Source organism: Centruroides sculpturatus, unplaced genomic scaffold (genome assembly GCF_000671375.1).
Source record: "Centruroides sculpturatus isolate CEXI.00-Female unplaced genomic scaffold, Cexi_2.0 scaffold730, whole genome shotgun sequence".
Classification (NCBI taxonomy): domain Eukaryota; kingdom Metazoa; phylum Arthropoda; class Arachnida; order Scorpiones; family Buthidae; genus Centruroides; species Centruroides sculpturatus.
Genome location: NW_019385577.1, coordinates 302,795 through 315,195, shown reverse-complemented (window position 1 = coordinate 315,195; position 12,401 = coordinate 302,795). Strand labels below are relative to the sequence as shown.

General features: G+C 29.4%; 1 protein-coding gene across 1 annotated transcript in view; it reads left to right on the top strand.

The window, feature by feature from the left end:
- LOC111640283 (ruvB-like 2) overlaps positions 1–12,401 on the top strand; it is a 57,007-nt gene that overhangs the window by 21,339 nt on the left and 23,267 nt on the right. The window contains exons 4-7 of the mRNA XM_023386287.1: positions 2,536–2,592; positions 3,179–3,251; positions 5,135–5,201; positions 10,878–10,984. Coding sequence (XP_023242055.1) covers positions 2,536–2,592; positions 3,179–3,251; positions 5,135–5,201; positions 10,878–10,984 — 304 coding nt within the window. The remainder of the gene's footprint in view (positions 1–2,535; positions 2,593–3,178; positions 3,252–5,134; positions 5,202–10,877; positions 10,985–12,401) is intronic.

Genomic DNA, 12,401 nt, shown 5'->3' with positions numbered 1-12,401 from the left:
AGCGATTCCCAACCTGTGGTACACGTACCCCTAGGGGTACGCGATAGGTTGTTTAGGGGTACAGAAAAAAGTTAGTTATTATGGCAGAAAAAATAATATATTATGTATCACAAACTAATAGTATTAAAAAATTATTAGGTAAAATATGTTCCTTGCAACAATCACAACTTTATTATACATTTTTTCATTTACTTTTTTTTCTTTAATTTAAAGTTACAATATGTAAAATTAACAATACGGGTACTTACTAAATTTCTTAAATGAGGGGTACAATCTAGAGATATGACATGTCACGGGGTACTCTAATGAAAAATGGTTGGGAACCACTGGTTTAAAATGTTGGTATAGCATTCTATAGACTTAATTTTTAAAGTATTGAGAGTAACTTCTTATCAATAATTGGAAATTAATAATAATGAAATAACAACATTTTAAAAATTTCAGCAATTACACTTATTTACTAAAACTAATGTTTTTGATCTTATTGAAAGATCTTCTTCTGGTGCCATCACAATTAAAATGGAAAATAGAATTACATAAATTAAAATACAACAACAGATACTGAACCAATTTCTAGTGAATATAATACAAAAAACAAACACTGCACAAACGTTTTTCAGGTGCAATGGAACGATTATCATCAGGTAATCGTTCCGTCGTACCTGAAGAACAAGTTGGAAAATGTTTGTACAGTGTTTATTTTTTGTATTATATGCATTGGAAATAGGTTCATTGTCCATTGTTACATATATTCCAGTGTGGAGTAGTTTATATTTTACTAATTAAAATACAATTAGAACATTATAAATTTTTAAATATTAACATTCACAGAATCCTTGGAAAGAATATGCACTCAAAATATCAAACAGCTTAAATTGAATAACATATATTTAAAATATTAATATAATCAAGTTTATAATTTTATCTTACTTTGTACATGTAAATTACAGTATAATGTATTCTTTCCAAGAGTTTTATGAATGTTAAATGTTTAAAAGTTTACAATGTTCCATATAAATGTTGAATGGCCTTGGCACTATATTAATAAATATGACTTTACTGCCTATTTTAGGAAACATTTTCGTACTTGTTTGAGAACATTTTCAGCTTAAATTTTTGAAAATGTGTATTTGTTATCAAGCATGATCAATCGAATGTTTTTTGAAATGTAAATATCTTCATTTCCATGTTTCAGTTTGAACATGATTCTTTTTTAAGCATGCAGTATGAAACTTTTATACTATACACTTGAAAAAGAATTTGGAGATATTTAGATTTCAAAAAACATTCAATTGGTTGGTCTTGATAATGTACTACACCAGGGGTGTCCAACCCGCGGCCCAATAAAGGTTTAAACAAAACCGACAAATGTTTTAATTTTATTATTATTTATTTATTTCAACGTCATAAACTCAGAAAAGACGTTTCACAAAGCCATAAACCTTTATTCATATTTTAATTTTGAGTGGAAATGAAATATTTTCATGTACTTGAAGATGTGTGAATGAGGAAGGATTACTAAATAAAGCTGGAGTTGTGACTCAAAGGATTATAGACCCAAATTTGGTGAAAGGAGAGAAAGGACAAAAGATAAAAAGTTGTCAGAAAGGTTAAATAGTTCTTCTGTTAGGCAAATATTGAGTCTTAATTTTCCAACCTTTCTCACTTCTTTATCTTTTGTCCTTTCTCTTCTTTTTCCGAATTTGGCTCTATAATCCTTTGAGTCAAAACTCCAGCTTTATTTAGTATTCCTTCCAGCGTTGCAAGATTTGGCTACATTGCGCCAAATGTGGCTACTTTTTTTAGTTTAACGTAAAAAAATATCATTTGGCGCTTTGGCTACTTTTGGGGCTACATATCATTTATAAATATATTAGTTGAATAAAAATGCACTTTAAAATGGTGTTTCGTCGCTTTTTATTAATCAGAGACTCAAATAAACCAAATATTTGCGTTTTATCAAATAAATGAATTTATCTATTTCTAAGTAAAAATTGAAAGTGTCTGTAGAAGTAATTTTTTAAAATATCCTGTTTCGTGATAAAGTTTTAATACTTATTATTATAATCTAGACATGTTAATCCTTAAATATACTTGTATATTGGGCCACAAGTATATATTATATATACTTGTGGCCCAAAACTCCTTGACTTCTTCCAATGCGGCCCAGAGAAACAAAAAGGTTGGACACCCCTGTACTACACATTCCATTGTGGATAATTGAAGCTGAAGATGTTCTTAAAAAAAATAAAAACATTTCTGAATAAAAAAAAACTTTTTGGTTTTCTGAAGTAAGCACTAAAGTTATCTTTATTATAATGTTCCAATTGTATTTTTATTTTTATCATTCTATTTTTTATTCTTTTTAAGTGGTGATGAGTACCTGAAGGAAGTCTTTCAATAAGATCAAAAATATCAGTGTTAATAAATACTTGTAATTGTTAGATTTTTAAGGTTATTGTTATTTCAATAATTTTTTTAAAATTCTGATTTGATAAATAAAAATAATAATAAATTTGTCAATACTTTTTACAGGTATGGCTCAAGCACTTGGATCAGATACTCCTTTTACAGCTATATCTGGAAGTGAAANAATAAATAGAATTGAAACGACACTTTGAAATATTTTCCCAATTAAAATGAATAATAATAATATAATACTAAGTTTCAATAAAAATGATAAAATGTAAATTTAATTTTATCATAACGAAATGAATTTCGTTTCTTCTGAGATCGCAGCAATGCGCAACGGGTAAGCTAGTGTTATATAAAGTTAAACAGTTTGAATATAATTTTTAAAATGTTTTGATTAGCTTGAATAGTTCAAAAGAAAAATGTGCTGAAACTTATATATGTTTACATTATCTTTGAAATGTGAATGATACACTATCTGCAAATTGTTTTACAAAGTATCATTAAAATAATAATTATTTTTATAAAAAAAAATAACTGTTGTTAAGGAAAAGAGAATTATTTGGGACTGAAATTTGTAGAATTGTGATATAAGTTGTACAGGTGATGACATCAACTACAGATTTACATTTGAAATAGATCAGCATTTTCAGATTGTAGTTACCCATGTACTTCATGTCTTTACAGAAACTTTGATGATAAATTGTACATGTAAAGTTTTTAAAAAAATTATAAAATACTTTATTTCTGAATAATTTTCATAAATTTTTTTCTTTAGAGATGTCCAAAACAGAAGCTCTTACTCAAGCATTTCGCAAGTCAATTGGAGTAAGAATTAAGTGAGTTATGTTTTCTTATTTATTTAAACTGTGTTTGAAAAACCCAACAGTGACTGAGTGGATAACACCACCAAACACTGGAAAATGGTTGCAGGTTCATGTCTGACCAATAGGCCAGCCATGTGATGTTTTACAGATTATCTGTGTGTGTCTAATACCTAAATAAAGGCTGGGTTCCCATAGAAAGTCCTCTTAGGTGAGACCCTCCCTTGGCAGACTGCCCGTGTGTTTGTTGCCTAAATCATATGTGAATTATAAAATACATCTAAATGCCAAAAAAATCACCAAATGTATATATTTAAACAAAACAAACATTTACTTCTGTTTTAAATGGTCATTTTTAAGTTCAAAGAAAGATCTGCATTTCTTTGAACCTGCCAATTTTATTTATTTATCATATTTCATTTTAGAACTTATTTCCAAATAATAAGTTTTTCACTTATCGTTGACAAAACAGGAAAATGTATTCAAATAATCTATATATATAAAAATGAATGTGTGTGTGTGTGTCTGTCCTTTATGCATTACTACACCGTTTATCTGATTGCCGTGAAACTTTGGGAAGTTGTTTAATATACTCCGGCGAAGGTTTGTGGCATAGTACGATTGCCATAGAACTTTTGGAAAGTTTTTTAATTCACTCCCACGAAGTACATTTATCCTACGATAGATGGCGCGCGTTTACACGAGCATTCGAACACTGTGTTAGATCAATTTCAAATTGTGAAGACCATTTCTCCCCCTTCAAAAAATATCTCTATATATGAATTTGTGAACTGTTATTTACGATATTTGTAATAATTTTTGTTTAATCACTTTATTTCAACTATTTTTTGCTAATTATGTATTCGCTCGAACTTTGTTAAAACCTTAACCGTATTCCGAACAACAACCAAAGTTGTAGGAGGAAATTTGCCTATTTTACCGATCTACGGATCCCCCTTTCCCAAATTTTAATATCAACTCAAAATAATTTAAAAAGACAAATTACAATAAAACGGTTTATTATTCAACTATCAGAAATTTCACAACATGCCAAAGAAGAGAGGAAGGAGCAATTAAATAATCAAAATTATAAAGAATTTTAAAAATATATATAAAAATGAGGAATATCGCACTTCTAACAATCTCTGTGTGTATGTGGGCATAATTTAAAGAATCTGTGCTTCTCACATGTACAGTACAACTGTATGTGGCCTGTTCACACGTCGGAAAAGCTTCTGATTTATTCGTGTATGCATCAGACAGAAAAACAAAAAATATCTGTATCCACAAGCACTCCAATAAATAAATAGAATTGAAACGACACTTTGAAATATTTTCCCAATTAAAATGAATAATAATAATATAATACTAAGTTTCAATAAAAATGATAAAATGTAAATTTAATTTTATCATAACGAAATGAATTTCGTTTCTTCTGAGATCGCAGCAATGCGCAACGGGTAAGCTAGTGTTATATAAAGTTAAACAGTTTGAATATAATTTTTAAAATGTTTTGATTAGCTTGAATAGTTCAAAAGAAAAATGTGCTGAAACTTATATATGTTTACATTATCTTTGAAATGTGAATGATACACTATCTGCAAATTGTTTTACAAAGTATCATTAAAATAATAATTATTTTTATAAAAAAAAATAACTGTTGTTAAGGAAAAGAGAATTATTTGGGACTGAATTTTGTAGAATTGTGATATAAGTTGTACAGGTGATGACATCAACTACAGATTTACATTTGAAATAGATCAGCATTTTCAGATTGTAGTTACCCATGTACTTCATGTCTTTACAGAAACTTTGATGATAAATTGTACATGTAAAGTTTTTAAAAAAATTATAAAATACTTTATTTCTGAATAATTTTCATAAATTTTTTTCTTTAGAGAAGAAACTGAAGTTATAGAAGGAGAAGTGATAGAAATTCAAATTGATAGACCTGCTACAGCTACTGTTAAGTTTATTTTTCAAAATTTTCTTTTATTTATGAAAAAACTTTTAAAGTAAAATAATTTTTAAGTGAATTAGTTAATAGTTCATTAATAGAGATTTATGTAAATTTAGTAATTTAATATTATCTTACAATTCTAAGATATATATATTGATAGTTAATCTGCTTGTTAATTCTAAAATAGTAGTAATTACATATTGTTTAAATATTTGCAAGAAAATAAAAAATTTAAAATTATTTTTCTATTTAACAATGCAATATATTCAAAAGGTTTGTTATGAAAGTGGCTGCATAAATTACAATTGCAATCCATTTTCACATTTGAGTTTATAAATTAAGATATTAGTATATTTTTTTTTATTTAACTACAACTAAGTAAGGTTATATATTGTGTTCACTAATTATGAAATTAAATTTTTAAATTTTATTGGTATCTAATGATAAAAAAAAAATGGTATCTAATGATAAAAGTTTATTGGAATCTAATGAAAAATATTAATGATAAAAGAGACCTAGCTTCTGTTCTTCCTTTCTCATGTGAAATCAAGTCTTTTATAAAAGTTGTCTGTAATTTTTTCAAGTTAACTTTACAGATTTATTTTCTAACAACACAATATAAAAAAATCAGGCATCTGATTTTTGTCTTGCTGATCTAACCCTGGCATTGGCATTGTACTAATATATATTTATTATACAGTAGAGCATCAGTTACCCGAAACAATTTAGAACTGGGGTTGTTCAGATAAATGATTATCTACGAAAAAATATATTAACCTGTTCCATATTAAAATATTTCTTCATTGCATGTCACTTTGTGTTGAATTTTCTTTGATGTTAAGCCTAACAAAAAATTTTTTTAAATAATAATTGTGGCTATTATATCATTAAAAGTTATTTCTTTATTTTACACAAACAATATAAATAGATTGAAAAATATAAAAGCAAAAAAAATTAAAAAAAAAAACAAAATTATATTTCAAAAGTTAATCTATTATCAAAAATGTTCTGATTCAGCATGACACACTTTCCGACACAGTCCTCAGAAAAACACCACACAAAACAAGCAAAGCTCACCATTCATGATGGGAAAAAAGCCTCTTTCAAATACTAGCACATCCTTAGGTACCCTCTCATGGTCATGTCAGTGCTGCCAGCTAAAACATGCACACCAACAAAAATAATATTGGAATAGCCCAAGACATAGCCAAATATTGCAGCACCACAGCACTAGCAGAATTTGAATTTGCCCACTGGAACGCTTTTGGTTAACCAATGTTTCGGTTGATCGGTATTCGGATAATCAATACTCTACTTTATATTCTGGTAGCTTGCAGCATTTAATAATCTTTCTAGACACACTAAAGAACCTAATGAATCCCACAAGAAGTCTCTCACACCATTATAGAGCCATCACTGCCTTGATCAGATCTAAACTGACAAAATGGATCATGACTTCATATTGTCAGTGCTGTATTCATATTCTTTCATCAGCCTGGTGCGGCTCAAAATGGGATTCATTTGACCACACCACTCACCACTCTTTTGTATAGATCAAATTTTGAGGTTTCTGGCACCAGGCAAGGCACAATGTCACACACTCAGAAGTTGCACATGAGTAGGATGTCAGCTTCCTTGTGCTTCTGACCACTTGCTCACCTATGCTGTTTGGGGCTCTGGCATTCAGCCTTTAAATGATCTGCACCAGTGGTTGCATTACCAGTAACCGGTAAATTAGGAAAATTATACCCCAGTAAATTTACCGGTAATTAATTTTTTTACCAGTATTTTGGTTTAAAAAAACCTCTTAATTAACTCTATTTATTTTCCTAAAATTTTCACAGGAAATACCCATGGGAAGCAGATTTTTTTATTTCCCCATCCACCACTTGCACTGTTTTCATAGCAAGAAAAACAGTGCAGGTGGTGATAGGTCATTCCATTTGTAATTTAAGATTATTAAAAGGAATTTTCTAGTCTTTTTATAACTTGATTGCTTGTATTATTCTCCAAAAACTGATCTTGATTTAGGAGTATATACAGGAAAATAACCCAGAAAATTAAACAAATATAAGTTACACAAAATATCCAATAATGTTAACAAAATTATAATTTTGAATGGGATTGTAGAAACGATCAAGCACTTACCAGAAAATGAAAACAAATTATGACCTGCTGATGTCACTAAAATTAGTTCAGACTCAGATTCTGGTGAGAGGTGTTCATTGCTTATAACACCATCAACTTTTCACGTCGACATGAGAACAAAGTGCACAATAGAAAAGTCAAATTTATCAATGAAAGAGAAATTGGACTTATTCATTAAACATAAAACAAGCATAGATGCTGATAACAGTAATATAAGTAAGTTTAAAAGTGTGAAAGATATAGTTTAAAAAGAAATGAATTATTTCTTAGAGCAAAAAGTACAAGGAATGTATCTTAACCTGTCCTACGTTGATCCTGAAAATATTCGTGTTGACTTCATTGATCTGCGGGGGCGATCCCGAATATTTTAGTGTTTACATTGGAATGTTTTTGATACTAGATGTTGCTTCATGTCACAATTTTTATATTAAAACAAACTTTTAAAATAAAATTATTTTTTGTTCTTATATTATTCAATATATATATTTTGTTTGTGAAACATAAAAAAATAATTTTTTACAATACAGTAAACACGATTATTATTTTAAAAAAAGATTAGGCTTAACATCAACGAAAATTCAACATGGTGTCACAGGCAACAAATAAAAATTTCAACATCGAATAGGTTAAAATGGTTTTCAATGCTCTAATGACAGTACATCTAACTACTATTGATTCTGAGAGAGCTTTTTCTAATGCAGCTGCCATTTGTACAAAAATTAGATCTACATAGATTAGATGATGATAGCCTATATGTATTGTGTTTGTTAAAAGCCTACTTTCAAAATAAAGAAAAAAATAATTAATTATCAGCATTATTTCAATGTTTCTTATGTCATAATAATTGCTATTACAAGAATTGTTTGTCTAAACTGATAGAAAACTTGAAAATAAATGGTGGTCCAATAATTCTGTCAGTAATTTAGTTTCATTTTAAATCATTCGTTAATATGAATTTACCGGTAAGTTATCAATAAACCGGTAATCCCAAATTTATTTACTGAATTACTGGTAATATAATATCCGGTAAATTTGCAATCACTAATCTGCACCACCAGTCAATCAGTACTAGTTGCATGGTCTGTGCTGCTTCCATCAATGATACATGCTTGGTAGACATTTGATAAAATTGTCCTTGAGAACCTAGGGTTGTTGCTGCTTCAAAGATGGAATGATTCCATTTGTCTTCTATACTAATATTATAAAGAGGTAATGTTTGTAAGTTTGTTTGCAGTAGGTAATCTCTGAAACTACTCATCCGATTTCAAAAATTCTTTCACCAATATTTAGAATGGAACCTCAGGGTGGACATAGGCTGTATATTATTCCGTTAAACATTCATATAAATTAAAATATATAATCTAGGTTAAGGCTTTTATGTCCAACAGATGGTGCTATGAGTACGATGCCCTAAGTTTGCTTTTCTGTGAAAATGAACTAAAGCAGATCATCTTCTATGTATCTATATAAATAAAAATGTAATTCCTTTGAAATTTTGACACAACGCTGCATTCATTCGAATGCACGTTTTTTTATATAATATACATGTTGAAATATGCGCACAAATATATACAACATGCAATATACATGTTGTATATATTTATATGCGCACGTGTTTTTATATAATATACATGTTGAAATCCCCCCGGGGGGAGATGGACAGGATTAAGGCTTACCGTGAAGAACTTGGCTTCTATTATACTATTTCAGATGTGGTTTTTTTGTGTTTTTGATTGCGTTTTAATAGGGTACGTCAAGAAAGTGTACACTAAGGGATTTTTCGAAAAATCGCCCCATGGGGGAAGTGTTATACGTTTATAATAGATACATTTTGAGCCAGAACAGCGCGTGGCGAGGTCTGCTAGTCTGCCAATAAAGTGTTTATGATTAAAGTTTTAAGGCCACCACATTTATCTGTTTTCATCTATTGTAATACATTGTTGGGAAGGATAGATGTTTGCCTACCTTGAAATTGGTTTGAGTGTGTAAAACTCTGCTTGCAGAGTTCCCGCTTATATTTTTTATCACCACTTTCTCTAATATTTTGATCAGTCAATGTATATTGATGAATGTCATTATACATATATATATGTAGTAGATTCAGTTATCAGGCATACCCTCTAATGTGACTGTCTATGTCCTTCTGTTTTCATGAAATGGGATGTATAACATGACTATGTTATACATCCCATTTACCTGTTTACTCAGGTTTAATTTTATGTTTAGTATTACATTTCAGTGTATTTGAGATCAGGGCTTTGGGCTAGCCAGTCCAACTTTTTATCACCCATAACTGCAAACCATTCTATTAGAACCTGAGCAGTATGACTGGATATCCCTATGATAAGTCCCTATATTTATCTTGCTGATAAACATAGGGACTTATCTTGAAATGATGCCACAGTGACTGTAGTGAGTAATAATCCAGAATATTCAGATGTTGCTAGCATTCATGATTCCATCAATGACAACTAGTGGGCACAAGTCATACTATAAAAAGCTGCTCCAAACTTTTTTGTTAGGATAATACAGTCTGGAAGAACTGTTCTCTGACACTTGCTAAACTAATAGATTGTGAACCTTGATTCATCTGTCTGTAGAATAGCATTCCACTGATCTACAGTTCAGGATTTGTGTTTCTTGTGCCATGTCTGTTGGCATATGTAACATTTGTCACTGTGATCATTGGCTTGGAACAGTGCATGACTGTAAACTGTAGCATGAACATCCTTTATACCATACTTGTAATGACAGTTGTCCCAAAATTCTCATACAAATCTTGTGTGAGAATTCTGCACAAAACTCTCTTAGCTCTTTTGGTCAGTTTGGGAGTTTGCTGGGATATTTCTTGGCAGATACAGTCCAGTTCTCTTCATTTGTATATGACGTTACTAACTGTTAACTTTGAATGCTAAATGTGATTTGTATAGAATATTTGCAGATGTATTCTAGTATCATTTAATGTTGAAAGCTTGTTAATTCCATTGAGTACAGCATTTTGTATGCTCCCCTTTGCTGTGACCAGTTCAAAGATCAACAAATATTGCTTACCTAATACCTATTTTTCACATGTTCTGGCGCTGTCCAATTATTAATGTTAGGGTAATGTATGTACAGTACACACATAGTAGATGTAGGTAAAGTATATATGCATATGCTTTTACATACATGTGTATGTATTTGTGTAAAAGTATATGCATATATATCCAATATTTAGAATTTCGTACATTTCAAAAATTTGATATTACTATACATTTTGATGTAAGCTGAAGATGGCCAAAAGTGTTTTTACATGTAATAAAAGGTTTGACTATCTGAAAAAGTAGTTAGGATTTCTGCTTTTTAAGGATGTAACTTTTTGGTGATGCTTGTCTTTGTTCAAATTATTTCTTTTCAGTTAATGTTTCTTCATTTATTCAGTCAAACTGTTGAAAAATTTCAGATTTTTTAATAGTAATTAATAATGCTTTGAAATTATTTTAATTAAAATACTGAAATCTATATTATGAACTAATTAATTTATAAAATAATAGGGAGCAAAGATTGGCAAATTAACTTTGAAAACTACAGAAATGGAGACAATATATGATTTAGGACAGAAAATGATTGAATCATTAACTAAAGAGAAGGTACAAGCTGGGTAAGTGTAATGAATTTAATTATTATAGAGATTGAAAAACAGTATTTTGGACAAAATCCTTACATCTAAAAAGTTTCATGATTTATTTTAATTTTTATAAAGATTTATTTGTTGATCATAATTATTTAAAGGTAAACTTTTTGATTATTTCATTAATTGAAAAGCTATTAAAAGTAGGTTATCATCTTATTAAATAATACTAGAAATGAGATGGTATAAAATGATTCTGCCAAAATGATCTGATACCAATAATTTTCCAACTGATCTAATCCAATCTGACACTTGCTTCTATTCATATTCTACAAGTGTTAGCAATAAATGAAAGCCTGAAAACTCATTTGTTTACAGAATGCTCAGTAACCATTTAAATTCAAATATAAAGAAATAAAGTTTACAAATTGATTTACTTTCTGATCCAAGACCTGGGCAATTGCAATTGTCTAGTTTGCTCTGCTTATAAGAAAACATTTAAATACACCTTGCATAAATTTATAAGGTTGTTTGGAAAGTAAGTTTGTTTTTTTACCACTAGACTGATTAGTCGTATTTTTCCTGCCATTTTCATTCTAAACTATATTATCATTATATATTTTGACAGCTAGCATTTTAAGGCTTATTTGTAAAAAAGTTTGTTTGATTCTGTGCAATTGTTTATTTTTTGTGTCCCATCAAATATAGAAGATTGAAAGCATCATTTTCAGCATATTTTGCTTTTTTATTACCAAAAAATCAAAATGCTGTTCAAGCAAGAAAAAAATTGTGGTACATGTATGGAGATGATGTGTTGAGAGAAAGACAGTGCCAAAACTGGTTTACAAAATTTTGTTCTGGCAATTTCAATATTGAATATGCACCACATTCTGGATGGCCAGTTGAAGCCAATGAAAACAAAATAAAGGTACTGATCGAAGCAAACTGCCAAATAACAACATGTGAAATCACTAAGAGATTAAATTTGTCAAATTGAACCGTTTATGATTACTTGAAGCAAATTGGTTTCATTTCAAAGCTCTATATATGGGTTCCACATGTTCTTAAAGAGAGATGCTCTCTTTGGTGGGATTTTAATGAAATTTTTTTGGAGCTTTTACCAGACAATTTAACAATTGATTTGAAAGTGTACTGCCATTGAGTAAACAAATTGAGTAATATCATCAAATAGAAAATGCTGCCAGAATTGATCAACAAAACAGGTTCTTTGTTTTACCACGATAATGTCAAATTTCACACAAGTTTGGTAACTGGTCAGAAACTGTTATAACTTAGATGGGATTTGCTATCACACCAACCATATTTGTCAGATTGAGCACACTCAGATTATTACTTGTTCCGGTCTATACAAATTTTTTTTAACTGTAAGACATTTACTTGAAATGACAATGTCAAAAATCACTTGGATCAGTTTTTTGTAAGCAAC